At 41.4% G+C, this 20038-nt stretch overlaps 1 protein-coding gene across 1 annotated transcript; it reads right to left on the reverse strand.

The window, feature by feature from the left end:
* Positions 1–273: 273 nt before the first annotated feature.
* Positions 274–19496, reverse strand: cabp4 (calcium binding protein 4). Its single transcript, XM_030051973.1, has 9 exons — positions 19346–19496; positions 16705–16762; positions 14685–14786; positions 14181–14322; positions 8118–8148; positions 7530–7673; positions 4415–4524; positions 2317–2464; positions 274–503 (listed from the first exon to the last, which is right to left on the reverse strand). Exons 2-9 carry the CDS (start codon positions 16755–16757, stop codon positions 475–477), a joined length of 759 nt encoding a protein of 252 aa, XP_029907833.1. The 5' UTR covers positions 16758–16762; positions 19346–19496; the 3' UTR covers positions 274–474.
* Positions 19497–20038: the final 542 nt, after the last annotated feature.

The following is a 20038-nucleotide window of genomic DNA, read 5'->3' on the forward strand; positions in this document are numbered from 1 at the left end:
GGTCAGCAATGTCACCCGACAGCATAAAGTACCTGAATTTTCATGTCGATCCTCTCCCATTTTCCAACAACATGCCGTTCAGGTGGTTGCACAGTGTGAGTGTGAGTTACTTGCTGTCTGAGTGAGCCCTCTGCCCCAGTGTATGATGGGATAGGCTCCACAGGCTCCGTGCTGGAGCGTTGTATTCTGATGGTGATGTACTGTGTTGAGCCACAGGGGGGCAATAACGCAGCATTGCTACATAACTGTTTCATAACTCACCCTTTTACCCTCTGCAGTTACTCAACCTCAACTTTTATTATGAAAATATAAACAGCTCTATTTGACTCTTTTCTTATTTTACAATCAGGCATTTTAAACACACTGCATTACAGGATTAGGAGCTACAGCAACAGGAGGGAGACGGCGGTGGTGGATCATGGTGTGAAACCCACATGTCCAGCCCTGCATGCCCCGTCATTCTTGCATCAGAGGTCACCGTGCAGACAGCATCATAACAAATTCTGTAGAGAGAGACAGAGACAGCAGCAGGTCCACTGTAAGGACTAATGATATTCTAATATCACAAATGGACAGCATGGGGTACAACCTCATCATCATCATCTGCCCGAATTAAAAATGCACTAGAAGCCAATAAAGCGCATAGTGTGACAAAACGCTTCCATTATTACCAAGTTAATGAAAAATAGCGATAGGATGATATGTGGAAGCACAGATCTGAAAGGATGCAGGGCATTTTAATTAACAGAGTAACTGACAGTTTTATTTTTGTTTTTTGTTGATATGAAGATAACACATGAAGGTTAATGACTCCACATATCTGTGGTGGCGACATGATACCACACGCCTTAAATAGCAAATATTGCTGTTATCAGTCTTGGCTCATCTCTGCTCTTCGCCTCTAATCAGTTCGATCACCATTTGCCTTAGCTCGCTGTACCCATCAACATGGATCCACGTGTTGTTCAAGATGGCAATTGATGTGTCTTGTCCATCACACTATTACCATAGCAACAACAGATAACTTGAGACACATTAATCAAGTCCATCTAATCAATTACACCATCCATCTTCCATTCTTTTTTTGGAGATCATTGCTCTGAGAGGCTTCTATGATTGCTGGTGTGAAACTATCGATTGACTCGGGACTAACGGTTAATTCCAGATTAACCTACTGACACTACCTCTTCAGGTACTCCTGTAACCATTTCCTTTTAAAAGAAATAAACCAGGCACAATAGCGCTTCCTATCCTTAAGCTGGATTTTGCTCCAGTGGCTCCATTGGATGCCTATGGGCAGGAGCTTCATTGGGCATTCAGCCCATGAGGCCAAACTGGATGGATAAGCTAGCAGAGTAACACTAGGGGCAAATGGACGATAATGTGAAGCACCTGCTTATTGATCCTCTCTCAGTCTGACACACCTACTTGTATGTTTCCGATAACTGAAATTGATTGGATCAATGGGACGAAACAAACCAGATCAGTGGTTACAGGATCACACCGTCAAGTCCTGTGATCACATTAACATGCATGTCATGGTGATGGCACATGTGAACGTATGCGTGATGCATGTGTGTGTGCGTGTGGTACTTGTCCCATTATGCATGTCCAAACACATTTGCCTGTGTGGCTACATATGTGAGTGCAATTTCTGCAAAGTCCTTGAACTGTCCTGCAGTGTGTTCTTTGTATGGGCGGTGACAGGCATCCAGGCATGTGCACTGATCGTCCTAATGCACCTCTGATTAGATTGGATTGGACCTTCCAGCCAACCCACCTTGACTTTACATCTCTCCTTTCCACCTCATCTTTTATCCACAGCTTCCTTTCACCCTTGGTCTCTCCTCTCCCGTTCGTCCTCCACTCATTTCCAACTGCATTTGCTGACCCCTGTGCTCTGTCCCTTTTCTGGTTCACTGTTTTCTCCATTTGCTCCCTCTCTACTCTTTACACCTCCCATCCATTCAGTACTTTTTGACCATTTCTTGCACACTTTTCTCACCTCTTGTCCTTGTCATTCATTTGGTACACACCTTTTCCCATTATTTCATGTCAGACCATTTTTATTGCCAGACATTATAAGGTATTTTATTATCTGTAACGCTTTTTGCCACTTCTGAAAACAGATATACAAATAAGATTTATCGTAATACTCCCTCGGCGCCTTCCCTGTGTCCTTACCTCTCCCTCTTCACCCTTTATCACCCCTCCTCGCCTATGATTCCCTCCCACCTATCTCCTCTTCTCATCCTCTCATGATGTATTATCCTCCTCGCCTCACCTCTCCACGTCATCAGCCCGGCAGACACTCACCATCAAAGTCGATGGTGCCATCCTTGTTGAGGTCAATGTCACCAAGGATCTCCTCCAGCTCCCCTTTCTTCAGCTTCTCCCCTAGGAGGGACTTCATGGCCTCTTTCAGCTCATCTAAAGTGATTTTTCCGTCACCGTCAGAATCAAACTGCAATGTGTTGGATTGATGGGGAGGTTGGGGCAAAGAAGTGGGGAAGAAGTGGGGAGAGGAATGAGGGGACAAGCATTGGATGGCAGGGTAGTGGGGAAGAGAGGAGGAGAACAAAATGAAAGGCCAAGAGGATTAGAGGTGACAAAAGGGACAACGATGGAGAGAGAGAAAGGGTGAGAAACAAAAAAAGTGAAATAGGGAAAGAAAGTCATGAAATAGACAGCCCAACAGATAGACACAGACAAAGGAGTTCAGAGATCACACCTCGCCATGGCCGTTTAACTTAAGATGTCTGTGATTATCATCAAAATTGAAAGCAGAGTTCCACACTGATAGAGGCCGCAACTCGAGGTCTTAGACGACCGATTATTTGGGACTGCAGATGGGGCAACGCTGACTCATGAGGTGTTAGCACTGAAAAGAGAATAAAGGACGATGAGATAAAAAAGAGCATGAGGACATCTGCAAATGGGCTTTATCACATAAAAAGGTTTTCTCATGGCAATGATTTGACCGAGTATGCTTTGTGGTATGTTGACCTTGTGTGCTTGTATTTTTTGGGACTTTTTTTCAGAGTCATTAACTTTACTTTGACTTAAGTACATTTTTTTGCTGCTGTACTGTGCATGTTAAAGCCCATCTATTACAATTTTTGTCAGCTCTGTGCAAACATCAGAAACTGGACTATCATGAAACTGACAAAGTGAAAGGTCACAGTGAAAGATCAGTCAGCAGAGATGAGAAGAGTATAATTTCTCTACATTGCTGGTGCATTTTTTCTGTGATTTTCAAACTTCCAATTAAAAGAATCTCATTGGACCTTTGTGAAGATGTGTGGACAAAATCCGAGCATCAGTTGTCATCAACCACACAGGTATGGGTTTCTACTGCACCTCCTCACCTCAGAAGGCTGTTATCACCTATTCCTATCGTCAATCCATCTTAACCAGTCAAACTTTAGCTTCAGCCTTTTTTGTTAGCTTTCATCAACTTAGCTTTCGTTAGCTACTTGGTTAAGGTTAGGAAAGAGTTTGTTGTGATGGTTAAGTTTTGGACCAGGTAATGGTTAAGGTTAGGAAAAGGTAACTGATAACGTCCATTCAGTGGTGTGAAAACAGTCGAATTGGGTGCACCAGTCTACTCTTGTCGTTTTCGAATTGCACAGAAAAGATTGCAAAATGATTGATGAAGTATTTTAATGTTAATGTGCTGTGAGCTTAATCACACAACCACCTTTTAAGGCAGTAGGTGAAGCATATACTGAAGCATATAGTAGCATATACTTTAGTCTGATATTTTTTAAAAAAGGCATTGATACTTCATTATCAGTGTTGCCACCCTTTTCTCATTCTTTTGGGGGGTTTATAAAGCTATCACACTCTTCTGTGTTTATGCCTCTCCTGAACAAATGTGTGTGAGGCTTTGCTTACAGAATAACAGCCCCGCTTGCCTTGCTTTTCACTGCTCAGCATTACAGACTTGGGAATGCAAACGACGACTACAAGCAGCAAATCATTGCTTTTGTACCTGGCGCTGGAGAAAGCAACAAGACAGACATTTCCTCCCATTAATAAGCTAAAAACAAGTGAAAATGAAGAATAACAAATATAAATGCTGGCACTTCAGAGGGCTGGGACCAGGCAACACAAAGAAAACATAAAAATGGATATTTTCCTCTGCACTGAAACCTTTCTACATGAGCATTTCTACTCTGCTTGCTCTCCTCTCTTTTGTGTTTAGAAATGAGAACCACACAGTCTTGGCAGATGACTAAGTATGGTCTTGTTGCTTGAGGACACACTTCAAAAGGCACATGCACTGTTGCACCAGGCCACAGAAACCATGTAAGAGGTTTCTATGCATCAGCCTGAATAAACTTGCTTGAGGTTTAACCTTGCACGGTTTGTGCACACACACCTCTACGGACTCTAGCCAAGGTCCTCTCACCTGTTTGAAGGCAGACCGGAGCTCCTTCAGCCCAATCATATGAGCCGTCTCAGACAGCATCCTTGGACCCATCAGCTCACAGAAATCATCAAAGTCCACATGACCACCCCCTGCAGAGAGAGAGAGAACACACCCCCATACTGTAGGTGAACAAACATACGTATGTACACACACACATACATGCACTGAATGAGGACCTTTGAAGTTAATTTGCTGCCATAATCCTGAGGCAAAAAATACATGCAATGCCTACCTGGTGAATCTGTGCTACACTTGACACACATTCATGCATGTGTTGGAGGATATCACTTCCTAGTAATCCAGAACATGTGTAAGCCCCGGAGAAACAGCTTCTGGCTCCATATGTGATTTTTCAGAAATACTCCTGAGAATGGCTTGCTAAGCTATAGAAAGTTTAAGATGCCCTACTTTCATTCCAGTGTTACCCAGGCAAGTGCAAGCCTTATGAAAGCAACCTTGGTGGCTGTGGAAAATTATTTCAGTAAACCATTGCAGTCCTTTTTGTTTCAAAAATGTGATCACACGTATTATTCTAAAGATTTCTGATGCAAGACATGTGGAGGAGTCTGTCCTCCAGTGAGGCTCTCCATGTGCACACCAACTCTCCAGTGTAACGCATTTCCCATGGTGCTGAATCTTGTCAGCTCTCATAGTTTCACCCATTAGTCCCAACAGCAGCAAAGCGAACAGGACTATTCCTGGCATTTCTAGCAAGCAAAGCATGTTGGAAGTGATTTAAACTGAGTTTACCTCAAGGTAATTTAAGTGCTTTCAATTTTTTTGGTTCCATAGTTGTACCTTGGATCCAAAAGTCCAAGAATGTTACCGTTTATGAATTCAGAAAGAGACTGATCCCAGACATGGATCCCAGACAGACAGGGCTATTCTGACAGACAAGAGCAAGTATGAAAGATGCCCAGCTGTAGGAGGGAAGATTTGCTTAGAAAATCATGTTTTTGTAACAGTATCACAACATAAATGACAAAAAAATGACAAGTGAAGTAACATGATTGGCCCTGGGCTTGGTCACACCTGCCTATGTTCTCTACAGAGTCACGCTGTTATAGGTGAACGAATGTCTTGTCATACCATAATGTACAAATTGCTCTGGGTCACATAGTGCCACAGTGGTTTCCTTTTCAGGTAAAGGTAACTTAGGCACAAATGATCCAGCAAAAAACAGCATTGTAAGATACAACCACCATAGCAAAATGTTAACTTATTTCTTCTCAAAACATTATTAGCTATGCAATTAATGTCATCTCCAAAAAATGATGTTTTATTTATTTTAAAAAAAAGCTACAGTTAATTGTACTTATGCCTTTCAACATCATCTTACATCAGGAAAAGCAATATTTTGTGTTGTTGACAGAGCACACATGTCTGCTGCATCTGTGTCTGTCTCCTTCAAAATGACTGTCAGAGTGCCCCTATCCCCCTGATACTGTGTGATACTTTAAATTAGGACCCAGAACAAACATGAACTCAATATTTATCTATTATCATCATAATTATCATCCATTAAACCTGCATAGGCATAATGAGGTTCTGTTGACTGGGGTCCACCAGGACACCAGTACATTGATATTTTTAAAAAGAACTAATTAAAACAGAAAGGGATAACAATGATATGAAGTCATTAGGAGCAAATTGATTGACAAAATCATGAAAAATGTTATGGAATGATATAATAAAGCACCAGTGAGATATGACAAAAAGTACATCTGGGGTCTACAGGTAACCCAGTCGGTAGGATTAAGGTTAAACTACAATTGGGGATTTCAGTATTTGATGATGCAGTCATTAGCACCAATAGTCTCTGTCTTTGATCTTCATTGCATTTAGCATGTCCTTTACGCCCGATACTTAATAATGCACAGTAATAAAGCTCAGAGGTCCGTTTTGTTTTATCATTGCCGATTGCAGATGAGCAGGAGAAGGTCTCAGATGTGTTTACTCTCAACTATGTTGCATCAAAGCCCCAGAGAATGCAGGTGTTCATTCAAACCAATCACTACACCAGGTGATTTGGTTCACTCTCTCTCTCTCTCGCTCCGCTTAAAGGTGTGTTATCAAAGATAGTTGATTAAATACATATAGAGAGTGGACTGTATGCGTACTTCCTGACACGGCTACATCATAGCCATCGGGAACACTGACTAGTTAAGGCGAGGCAGAGGGATCAGAATATACGGTTTTGTTGTTTGTGTTTACTGGCATCTGAGAAAATGAGAGAAACTTCTTTGTCATGCAGGTGGAGATGTTTTCTGTTAGTGACATGTAAGAACCATACAAGCAACTTCATTGGGAAAAAAGGGTATTTGTGAAGCTCATTTGCAAGTGGCTTCATTGTCAAAACTAATGATTTTTCGTTTTTTTTTTTTTTTTTTTTTTTTTTAACAAGTTACACCAAGGATATTTACATTTGAGAGTAAATAACACAGTCTAATTCTGACAAGGTAATGTTCCACCATGCTGCTCATAGTGGATGGGGTGGATAGCTTGGATGCTCTCACAAGTCAGTCCTATTTTTCTTTTTTCTCCACTGTGTTTGTAGTTATTCAGTGAAATCACCTGTTGCAGCGGCTCATATGGTGGAGATGCATTGCTCTAACACTGAACATGTGAACGTGTACGAAACAACCTGTGTTTGACATTCTACCTGCAATGTGTGTGTCTCACTCATATGTTCCCACTGTCAGTCTATGCACATTCTTGTCAGATCCTATATGCAAAGAAAAGAACATGCCTTCGCTGAGAGCAGAGGGGAAAGTTTGATCTCAGCTCCGCACGCACATCCACACACAGACACACACTCACACACACCTGCACCTGCACTGTGAGGGCCATTAATCAGTCTACTCAAATGACTCAAATGTCTCAAATGTCCCCAACTTCAAAGACAAACATCAGTTCCTCACTGACATAGAAATGGACACACACACACACACACACACACACACACACACACAAAACAAACACAAATACACGCCACCTCACTTCAGGGAGAGACACATCAATCATGCACAGATGCTATAACCACTGAGGAACAAATGAAATGGACACAAACACACACACACACACATATACACACATTTCATCTTGATTTGCTGGATGATCTCGATGAGCTCCATCTCTGTGGGCATGTAGCCCATGGTCCTCATGCAGTCTGCAATGTCTTTGTAATGGATGAAGCCATCCGCATCGTAGTCAAATTCCTTAAAGGCAACCTGAAGTTCTGACAAACAGACAGAGAAACACACACACACACACACACACACACCACGCAGACTTATACCAACAAAGTTTTTCAACAAAGTTTTACCTTAATCTGTCATTCGTGTTGTTGTCAACATGCTGATATTGACAGAAGAGGGACAGTCGCTTAAGCACTGGATTTTTATTGTAGTTACAAATCAGGTTTTGAAATATTTGTACATTTAATAACTAACAATCTTAAATTACCTATCATGCAGGCTATTATTTTCCATCCTAACCATAACCGTAACCCTAACCCTTAACTGTGCAAAACTCAGTGAATATAAGAAACCTTCATTTTATTACATGCTTTAAAAAGGAGAGCAAGAGAGCAAGATATCTATATATTCAAGTATAACAACAATTCAGTTAATTAGCAGCTCATTTTGTGCAGGCAGAAAATATTACCTCCGTAAAAGCTTACCATCCAACTCCTCCTGATCAAGTTCTCTATCCTGAGGAGGAAAGACAGCAGGAGAGAGACAGGGAGAGAGACAGAGTGAGAGAGAGAGAGAGAGAGAGAGAGAGCGAAATGATCACAAGAGAGCATGTGAGACCGGGCTGTAAAATCAGAGCTCCATTAAAACAGAGCATTCTCCTGAGAAATACCTCAGTGATAATCTGTTTTTGACTACTGAATTAGAATAACATGCATATCATGTCAACACTGCGGCATGCTGACAGTAAACTCTAATGGGATTTCACCCAGCGACATGCCTCTCTAATTTGCAAAATAACACAATACCACACACACTCCTACACACACTACATCTGCAGCATCCCGACAGTATGGAGAGACGGAGCATAAGCCTGGAGTACTTCTGTGTGCATATAAATACACACCCACGCACATGGAGTTGCACAGAGCTTGCACTGTCATGCAGAAACACACACACACACACACATAAACTCATACACACATACACACATTATTAGCATATAACCTACTCTGTGAAGCATTCAGTATGCTCCTTATTTTATGCTCTGCTTAAGAGTGACTTTTGGAGGCTGAGATGCTACATGTTTTCTCCCTCTGTCTCCCTCGTTATTATGTCTTCCAGTGAGGTTGAGGCACAGCAGAGGGCCTGGAGGAAACTCTCCACATAGATAGAGATGAATCTCAATAAGACTTAGGCATACTAAGGGCCTAACACAGCATCGCATTAACATTTACAATGGGAGCAAGCCGTCGGAAAAAAAACAAAAAAAACACCCACTTGATTATTTGGTTATTTCAGCAAAACAGTATAAACAGGCACACGTTCAGCAGAGAAATACACTTGAGAGGATGATTTGATAGAGTTTGACACCTTCATTAAAACATGGATCTGGCAAATACTGACCACGCTTGTAGCATAGTGACATTGGTAAAATGTGATAGCGCAGATCGAATGCCTCATATCTTAACACTGCTCATGAAACAATAAGAGCAAACACGACATGTAGGCTGGGGAATTAATTTACAAAGGTTTTGAGGTATTGAAGTTGTTTTGACATTATACAGCAATGAAAAAACAAATTAATTAAATGAATAAATAAATAAAATATACCGTAAATGCAGTGAAACAATGTCTCTAATGAGATTTCATTTTTAAACCGTGACTGTGTGACTGAGTTTGACTCAGGGGCATGTTGCCAGTGTGCAAGTCTACAGATACCACGTCCACAGGGGAAGCAAGAAACATACAGAACAAACTCAGTCATCTTCGTATATCGTGGGTGAGGCAGATATAGGAAGATATGTCTTGGTAAAACGCTGCCACAGGCCTGAAGACATCTGTAAGTTCAGAGGCTCAACAAGCCTGACACATACTTGTCGACAAGCTTTGACTGTCACAAGCACAAAGATAAATACTATAAGCTTGTATTTCATGCTGTGAGCAAAAAAAAAAAAAAAAAAAAAAAAAAAAAACACTTTGAAGCTCAACAGAATACAGACTATACTATAAGATAGAGACATGCCAGCAACACACAAACATTCTCTTTGATGAATTAAACACAAAAGCCCAGCTTTATTAAAACATTTTCTGGTTTACAGCTGAAAAAATGCGGCATATTCATGAGGCAAAACAGAGCAATTACACTGATATGCGAAGAAAAGTGATTTATTTTCCAATACCTGTTGACACGCAAGGTGACTAATAAAAAAAAACATAAAAGGTCATCGTGCTCAAGTGCACAGCAGTTTCAGGAAAGGAGAGACTCCTATGGGTTATTTGGAAGCTGCTACCCATGGCAGGTGTTCAAATCATAATTCACTGTACTGTAGTGCCAATATGGCAAAGCACAAATGCAATGCTAACACCCAATTACCCAAAGAGTCAACTTGAGTCAAAAATACTAATCAGTTCAAGATTGAGACTAGCCATAACCATTTTATGTCTTAATACACATTCCTCAATCTCAGGGTGTAAAAGCAGCTCTATCGCAGACAGCACACCACCGCTGTTTACCCTGGAAAGGATATTCCAGCCTACAAGGGCATATTTAGATAGCAAGGTCAACACATTAATTGGATTTTTTTCATCCAGAAAGGATTAGACGGCAAGGCATCGCAGAGTCTCAAATCATCAGTCAGTATGAGCCCATTAACAGTTAATTTCATTCTGTCTGCCTTCACATGGGCCATCGAGCAGCCTAGTGCTTTGTAAGCATGATGCATGAACACATTAGGAAGATACATGGGATGTCCACACAAACACATATGGTCCTCAGATGCAAACTACTCAAAACTGACAAAGATGCTTGCACACGTAAATACTGATGCACATTGATGAGTACAGTCCATTCCGGCTTGTATCCGTCGATCTTTTGCTGTTGCTATCTGTTTATTGGACATGTAAACACAACAACTGTTTTTCTCCCAAGCTATTTGTCTCTCCCTCTTTCTTCTATTGGATCTAATGAGTGCTGACAGAGAACCTTGCTAAGGGGGTTATTAATACTTGTGTTGAGGCAGGGATTAGGAATACTGCAGGGCGGAGTAACCTCCTCTCCCCGTCTTAGTCACGGGGCCAGAACAACAGGAGGCTGCTGGCTGTATGTAATGCAGACCCTCTATCCCGCCAACACCAGATCTTTCAGCACAACAAAGCCAGGGGAGCCATGGCAATGAAGAAGAAAAAGTCAAGGAAGTACAGAAAAGTGACAAGTTCACAGTAGCACAGTAAACATGCCATTTTACAGCAGTGTTCGCTTTCACAAAGTCCTTTAAAACAGGGGGATATGTCCATTAATTATTAGTTAATCTAGTTATAAAACATCATTAAAGTATTCTGAGGCACACAACTCCCCTTGGCTTAGATTTCACTGCTATCCTTTAAATCCCTCTCCTGTGACGCTTTGCTTTGTTGAAGACATTTATAGAAATGCCTATGGCTCTGCTTTGTAATAAGGTCTCATCAAGCTCTCATAAGGACCCGGGATTGAAAGGATCTATTATATGTACAGCATTATGCAAAAGAACTAACCATTATAACAATTTTAACAATCTGTCATTCATAACTTCTGCAAAAGAGTTGTTTATAATGTGCTTCACTTGAAAGAGAATAAAAATAGAAGAATCAAAAGAAATAAAACGGATTATAGAGAATAAAAAAAACATGATGTCCTGCAGTAATCACAATGATGTACTACATTTTTGCTAATGAGGTCATTAATCTAACTAAATAGCACGTTGATTTGCTGATTTTCATGTCAAAATGCTTAAGTTGACACATATATTAACATGAACTCTGTGTCCTAGAACATTAAGGATTTCTGAGAAAATCAGTTTTCCTCATTAATATGCAAATGTATGCAGGTGGTGCCCCAAAATCTAATTAGATCATCTGCTCTATAGGGGAAACCCGTGGTGTAAGTATGAAGTTTCTATTTATTGATGTTGAGTTATTGTGGCCACGAGAAGGAGTCTGCACACAGGGAGTCCTGAAAGGCCATGTGCCATGGTGGAGGGACATAAAACTAAAAGATAGATGAACATAAATCATTGCATGCAGGCCAGTTTGTCGAGATGACTCTTCAGAAGAAATATGAAAGAGTCTCAGCTCCTTGGACAGACCCTTCCATAGTCAGGGAGCTCTAACAGCAAAAGTCAGGATGGCTTAGGTCTTAAGTCTAGACAGAAGGAGGATTTCAAGTTGTGTTCAAGCTCATTGGAGGTTAAAAGGTTTATCAATATAAGGGGCAAGGAGACACCCCTGACTGAGCTTTGAAAGTAAGCTCAAATCAACTCTGAAACTGACTGATAACCAGCGTAACAATAATAAAAACTAGGGAGATCTGGCCTCTTCATTTACTAGTTAAAGCTAGCTGCCGCATTATGTAAAAGCAAGTGACTTTTGACTGAGATGATACAAAATCATGAATTATCTTCTCCAATGCTGGCAGAGGATAAAAAACATACTGTTTAATAGAATGAATTAGGGCTCTACTACTCTCTTAAAGTGATTCTCAAAAGGTCAGATCGCTGTTAAAAACCACCCACAAGTTTCTGGCCGCAGATTTAATATTGGTAGGCACACTACCTAGTTTGCGCTGAATCATACCTCTTGAGCTGGGGAGGACCAAATGAATTTATTTTTTTCAGATTTGCTATCATTGAGTTATAAATAGTTCTGAGAGATCCAGCATTTGATATGTCAGATGTCAAAGCTGTTTGGATCATCAGTTTTTAAAAGGGAGTTGTTTCATCTGTAGCAGTAAAATTGTGTTTATGGATTAAATTGCCCAGGGGAAGCATGTATACTGAGTAATGGAATCAACCAAGAACTGAGCACTATAGCTTTCCACATATGATCTCTGCTGAAAAGGAAGATGAATCCTGGGTGTAATAAATATGCATGTATATATTATCCAGTGAATGAAATAATTAAAAAAAAAAAATGCCTTGAAAATCTGCATTTGCTGCAACAAAGAGGGAAATGTAATTTTCCTGCAGCAAGCACATGCATTGATTTGCTTTCAGTGTAATGAGAGCAGTCTAATATTACTGACAGCCCCAAACACACACTAATGCTGGTAATTGGACAGTTCTGTAAATAGTTAAATAACTGTGACCTTACAGTTGCAGCTTGTTGCTTTTGGCACTGCAGTGTGTGGAATAATAAACTTCCTGTAATTAGTGTGCCTCTCCCAGCAACTATTTTAATGGGTATTTGCCATTTGCCGGGCTCTGTCCTCGAAATAAAGCGACAGAGTTTTTAAGTCATCTTCGTGAATACCTGCTGGACCTGCTCCACATCCATTTTTCCATTTAAAGACTCAACCACTTAGCCAAACACTGACCAACACTGTTACTATTTTCTGTGTGTAACACTAGCACCAATCTACTTGATTCTACACTTGATTTGGAGCATCCGCCTAAAACATACAGTCGGCCTGTATCAAAACAAATCATTATCTTCTATTCAACGGTTTTAAGCATGCAATGGTTAGTTAACATAAATGGGACAGATGCCACTTGGCTCGATGTGTTGCTGGCATCTGTGTTTCCTTTTTTAATGCCCTTTATTTAGGCTTGGCAGTTGTCACTTGAGCTGTTGAGAAAAGCTCATTGCCAGTTGCCATTTCCCCCAATATTCCATGACACCCTGTGGCAATATTGGCTCACAGTGGCTGGTGCAGAGACAGAGAGACAAAACCCCTAACTTTGACCATGCAGTGCAATGGGAAGCGGTAGCCAGGCATTATGTCATATGTGAAGTGTAGTCATTAGAGTCATGTCTTGGAGAAGAAGCAGAGAGTCAAATTATACTGCACAAGGAATAATGAAACCAGAATAGAGGTGGGCACCAATACTGATTCACCATGTCTGCATTTACTGGCTGTATTGTGCTTATTTCATATGATTAATTATTGATTTGCAAACAAGAATGTAATATTATCAGCTAGACACGGTTTACTGTAAGCAAACAAGATTTAAATATTTATTTCATATTTTCCTTATAGAATATGCTGAAATAATGTGCTCATACTTGCAACTCAATTTGAAGCCATTTTAAACCCAAGTTAATGTCAATCTCTTGGTGTTGTCTCTTCTGTCTGAGCTTTCAGTGCCCATCTCTACTAACACCATTCTCACAACTGCATGGTATCAGTACTTGCAGAAGTCTTAATTCTCCAAATAAATAAATAAATACATAATAAATCTCCACTCTAGCTCCACCCATTTATGATAGGTGTCATTGTGAATGTGGAAATCCATTTTCCCTTGACCTCTTAATTCCTTCCTATGGTGCTACAGCTCTTTTGACCTGAGGCTGTACACATTGTCACATCAGGTTTGGCACCTTTAGCCAGTATCATGCACTTACTACAACAGCACAGCATGTTAGAAGGTAGGCCAGTGGAGGAATCACTTGATAGCACTGTGAGAAATGGGGCCGTGTGTGTGTGTGTCACTGTGCAACCACTAACCCAGGGGTGTGTTGAGGTTGTGACAACATGCAGTACATCAATGCGTGTAGTAATATGTTGCACAACTGACCTGTCCAAACAATTTATTGAGGTAGGAGACATAGGCAGCGGCTACTGCTGAGCTGTGGCTGAGGCTCCTTTTACCACGCGGTTGACCCTCCTCCTCCTCTTCGGAGTCCTTCTGGGCCGACTTCCGGGAGTCTGACTTTGAGCTGTGAAGCATGTATGTGAGAGTGAACAGTGTTGAGAGCTTTCGTCATCAAAGCAAGACCCATAATTCCCCCTCATAACTTGCTTAACAAGGACATTTTCAGTGCTGTTTCGATGCCTTGTTATAATTTCCCAGCCTTAGTGGCATGATTGGCAGTGGGGATGAGTCGATCCAATCAAGTTACATCAGCCCTCACTTCAAAGGAGGAAGGGAGAAAGCATTTTAAATGAAGAAGTTTGAATTTGTGAAGGCTTGTTTTGTAGTTGATGTGCCAGTCAATGAGGCTGATTACTTATACAAACAAATACAACCTGCTCCCCATTTCTAAATCAATGCTCATTAGGGAAAGAGAATGATAATAACCAGAATTTTTGTGAGAGGCTGAGCTGAAGGGCCTTGTTCTTGAATTTCCCAGCAGCAGGCGCTCTACCAGCCGGTCCTCCCTTCCCTCCTCGTGGAGACATGCTAGGAGAGAAAGAAGATTTAGTCACTGCAAAATATCAGGTGATATTAAGTACTAATTCTACGGCAACTTTTTATCATTTTAAAAAATCATTATGTTGAGGAAAGATACAGCAACATCATTGAACTCTGTGTTTGGCTGTGCGGTCAGATTAATTAGATGGAGTATATTTTAAAAAGTAACTCAACACTAAATGACATCAGTCAGAAAACATCTGCTGCACTGCAATTAGGGTTGAAATTGTCTGCTGTCACTGAAGTGGTAGCAGCCCTGCGTTCCAAATCACATACTTCTACTTTTTACTTTTAGTATGTACTGCAGCTGCCCTTACAAAGTATGTAGTGTAGTATGCAGTATGCATGCATATGCATACTATTGGGACACACTACATACGTCATCCCTGAAGTCCGACCCTCTTGCTCACTTCCGCCGAGGTGAATGTGATATGTGTGTCATGTTGTCTTATGTATGTGGGCGTGGCTTGTACACGCAGCTCAGTCAGTGCCATGTAACTTCCGCTGCGCAAAGGATTGTGGGTCAGAATGGCCAGAGAAGCATGCTGAAATGCATACTGCGAAATCTGACCAGATGTTGTAGATCATCCTGGTATGCTTGGCATACTGCATCTGACATACTATGTATTGGGACTTACTAATTCTTTTTTTTGCCTACTAAATAGTATCGTAGTACGGGTATTGGAACGCAGGGCTGGTATTTTTAGCAGCTGTGAATGGCAAAACACCTGCAGTGATTTTATTGATTGGGTGTGGCCAGAAGTGCAGCAAGCCTGAAACTTTCAACCCCCACAGGGCAGCACAGCACATGTTTTCTGCTGGTGTTGACTCACTGTTTTACATACTGTGTGGGCAGCTGAACCTGCGATAAGGAACTTGTGGCAACGGGAGCTAATTGCTTGAATTTTTTTTTCTTTTCTTTTAAGTTGGAAGGGTGTCATAACTAAGGTCTGAGCTTCAGACTTGGTTTTAAAATCCATCTCAGGTGATCTGATCACTGTTGGCCAGCAGAGACAGATCACTGCTCACACTTGGCTTTATCATGCATCTCAAATGTGCCTCCAATAACCACTTCAATGCTATCCTTTAAATTCCTGATTTGTGATCGCCAAATCAGACTAATCAGAATTTCCTCTTTCCTTTCTTTTCTTATATTGATTCCTCTTTAATTTACTCCAACTCCCCCCTGTCGCTTCCTTCTCCTCACCATGCTATCACTTTTTTCCTCACCCATCCTGTTCGTTATCATCTGACTGTTGTGCCACACTTCTCTTTCTCTTTCTGTTTCTTCATCTCAGTGCAAATTCAATAAAAATGACATTGAAATAAAAATTTCATGGCAACAATCCACACTATTTAAACACCAATCCACTCCTTCCTTCTAAAGCTGGTAGGACGTCTTCAAGTATTGTTGGGGATCAATCAGGACGCATTAGTGTTCACACTACAAATGCAAAGTGTCCCCAAAGTGTCCGTGATCACCTCTGATGTCAAGATGGTTGGAGTGATTGGATCACAATGTGTGCTCAAGAAGTATTGAGCCCTGTTCACACCTGTACTTTGCGCTGTCCTCTTGTGATCGGATCACCCAATATGCAAAACCAAAAATTATTAATGTCTTTATATAACTGTGTGGCAAAAGACATCCATTTTTCTTTTTCTTAGTGGCTGGTATTGAAATGGTGAAATGGTGAAAGATGGTGAGTCCAGATATACCGCTGCCCAATTTTGTGATGTAAACTGATGAGGAGGGTGTATTTTTTTCATAAATCTTCCCAAGTGCAGCTTTAAACCTCAAACGCTAATGTATATGGCCTTGTAACTGTTTAATTATCTCATAAATCAATGTCCATACAACTTTATTGGTGTATTTATTTACTATTGTGTGTTTTGGAGGCTAACTGACCTGGCAGCAGAGGATGGTCTACTGTCTGGTCCCTTCAAACCTTTTGCAGACATGCTGGCTGGGAGAAAAAAAGATAAAAATGGAAAAGGGGCTCATGCAGGGCAGGGAAAGATGAGAATTCTCCAAATAGCATGGGGAAATGGACAAAGAGGAAGAAGAAATGAGGAGTTTTATTCCAAAATGCAATATCCATTTGCAGAGGAAAAATCATCTCCTGATGTCCATCATTCATCAGTGTCTCTAAAATATTGAGGATCTTAGCAGTAAAAAGACTTTTGTCCTTTTGTCAACAAATCACTCCAGTTACCTCTTGTCTCCCATTCATTATTTTGGAATGAGACTCTTCAGGTAGGAACATTTAGATAAGAGAAGTGAAAAGAGGCCGTCCTGTACAGAACATGATGGCTACTTAGACATTGCGTGGGGGAGGGAGGGAGAAAGTGTCATGCAAAGCCATACAAGAGACACAGACTTAAACAATAACATACAAGGTAGTGGGTGGAAAGCTCAAGACAGCCAAGATGAATTGAAAGAGGGTCAGGAAAGGAAGGAGGCTGTAAGACAGGAAAAAAATGAGAGAGAGAGAGGAAAGAGTAAGATGGGGATGAGAAAGATGGAGAAAGGGAGAATGGATGACGAACATGCGTGGGACTTGCGGAGGAGGAGGGACAGATTAATGTTCTGTCATGGGCCTCTGCGGTCCTGGCTACCAGCGCTGGATGATGAACAGCTGTACTTGACACTGACGTGCTGGAAATGTAACGCCTCATTCGGCCATCCCACACGCCATAAACATGGCTTTAGTGGCCCGGCCCGGCTCAAGCCAAGACAAACACCCAGGACATCAGTCGCTGGACCATGAGGCCCCTAATGAGAAGAGACACCAAGACTAGGCAGTGCTCTAAATTACAATCAGCAGTCTAATGCGCCTTCGACAAACGAAGCGCTTTCCCACTCCCACTGGGTCGAACAAAACACGCAATGACAGAGCAGTGATTGCCTGTCTGTCACGCTTTCACACAAGCAATATGCATGTGACACGCAGTGATTGCAACACGCGTCAAGCATGTTAAGTTTTATGGGTTGTTTTTCTATCTGCACACATAATGGAATTCTTTGGAAGATAGGAGGTACGTGTGTGGGTAATATATATGTGAAGAGGAGGAAAAAATTGCATGAAAGAAAAATCCATAATGGTCACAAAATCTTTCCCCACATCTCTGCGCGCATACATACAAGTGCACGTATGAACACACACTTTTCTATCCGTGTCTCTCTTCCCCCCTCTCTCGACCATTTACATTCCACTTGTGAATAAAGCAAGATATCTCAGCATAGTGGTGGTCACAGATTGTTTGCCTCAAGAATTGCTCTCATCTTCAGTGAGCGCAACTCCCATCAGGGTAAACAAACAAACACACACGCGCGCGCACACACACATGCGTAACGCTACACAAGTCATTGAGCAGCAATGTGTGTCTGCAGCGCTCCTCCCTTAGTGGCCAATTGCTGTCAATCACTGAGCCGACACAAGCAATTTTAGATCCTAATCACACTAATTGAAATAATGAAATGGAGGGCCAAGGGGACTACTCTAAAACAACACAACTAACACAGCTGATGTTGGAGACAGGGGCTACATTTGAGAACTGCAGAGATGTGGCAGTGTTTGGATGGACATGCCTGGGGCATGGGAGGTCAAACAGTGTATGGAAAGCGACGACATACACACAAACACACACACACACACAGACAGAAATGTACACAGCATGCAAACACATGCAGACACACAAGCGTACACACAGCTACACGGTGCCCACACACAGTTCAGGTAAGGTTTCACCCTTGTGCTCTGACCTCTATTTCTTTTTGTTTTTATAATCTGTCTATTTGCCTGCTGTCCAGTCAGAAGACAGTCAATCCCAGAGGGCCAAACCAGCCTGTGTCGGATCCATAAACAACGATATGCAATGGGCCCGGGCCCTTCATCTCATCCTCACCTATCTTAGCACCTCCCCACCTCTACCTCAACCTCCGCCCCCCTCCCCCGTACTGATTTTGTGCCACAGCTCTGAAATGAGACTGTCGCCTTCAGTATCGCTGGAGATAGGAGGGAACAGAGGGTGAGAATGAGATATTTTTCTCGTTCACAAACATCTTTTCCTCTCTGTTCATTTGGAACAATCCCCTTGTCATGGCTTCATGTAATTCTTGTCTAATTAGCACCTCTTCTTCCTTGTATTTCTGGAGGAAAACGTGCTAATCACTGAGAGGAGTTGGTTTGATTAAGTCGGCTGATGTGATTGTATTGTGGGCAAACACAACACAAGCACCGGGACACAAATATTGAGCCAAAACAAATCCAGACAGTGGGTTGGCCATCTGCTGGCTTGTACAGCATATCTACTCTAGATCCAGATAATCAAATATTAGAGAGCAGAAAAAGAGAAGCCTGTCAAAAACTCATTAGGGAATCAGTGGGCTGCTTAAAATATGGTCTGTAAAAGCCCTGCTTGGCACCAATGTACTATAGCTGGCAGAGGCCAGATGTCTTGAATAATTAAGCACAGCACAAGAAAAACAAACTGATAATGAACTATATATCAGTACGATCACAAAACATACAATATCACCATCTTACCTTTTCCAGGGAGCAAAATAAGGGAGAGAAAGAGGAAAGAGACAGGGGGAGAAAGAGCAATGCCCCCGTTTACGGCTAATCTGGTTGTTCCCCCTCTTTGTCTTAGTTGCTAGATGAGTGAAGAGTATCTCTGTGCAGCCTCACCTAACCTGAGGATTAAATTATGAGAGGTGATTATCCAGCTAAATATGTCTGGATTAAGGATGTAACTGGCTGCCTTTGTCCTGATGAACAAGAAGGGCAGTGATATTGTCTTGCAGGAAAACCTCTTGGCAGCAGCTGGGACATTGTTACATAAGAATTTGGATTAGGTATTTTATAATTCTTTCCAATCTGTAGAAATTCAAATTATGTTTGATTTTAGACACAAACCAAGCACACTTAATTCAGAAAAAGCAAGGGGAAAAATGTTGAACAGATTATTGATAAACGTCATTCAGATACGTTAAAAGCTGAAGTGAAAAGTATTAAAGTGCATGTAATGAAGCATGTCATGTTAAATGTAGCCAATATATTGTAAATTACCTCAGGGTATGAGGTTGGGAAAAAGGTGAGTTGAGCTACTGTGTATTGCCTATCTGTGCAACATGCTTTTATTCTAAATCAGTCATTAACATGAGTAGCAGCTGCAGACTACTACCAATAATATTCATTTTTAGTTGGCTACCACTGGCATATATGTTTTGAAATGCA

The sequence above is a fragment of the Myripristis murdjan genome, chromosome 1 (genome assembly GCF_902150065.1).
Source record: "Myripristis murdjan chromosome 1, fMyrMur1.1, whole genome shotgun sequence".
NCBI classification, from domain to species: Eukaryota; Metazoa; Chordata; class Actinopteri; order Holocentriformes; family Holocentridae; genus Myripristis; species Myripristis murdjan.

Excerpts from the sequence above, each read along its gene's own strand:
- cabp4 (XM_030051973.1), bottom strand. The coding sequence starts at position 16,757 with ATGTCTGCAAAAGGTTTGAAGGGACCAGACAGTAGACCATCCTCTGCT. Across the intron at positions 4,525-7,529 it reads CCAGCAAATCAAGATGAAAT|GGGGTGGTCATGTGGACTTT; the intron begins GTGTGTATATGT and ends CTCTCTCTGCAG. Across the intron at positions 504-2,316 it reads TGGCACCATCGACTTTGATG|AATTTGTTATGATGCTGTCT; the intron begins GTGAGTGTCTGC and ends CTCTCTCTACAG.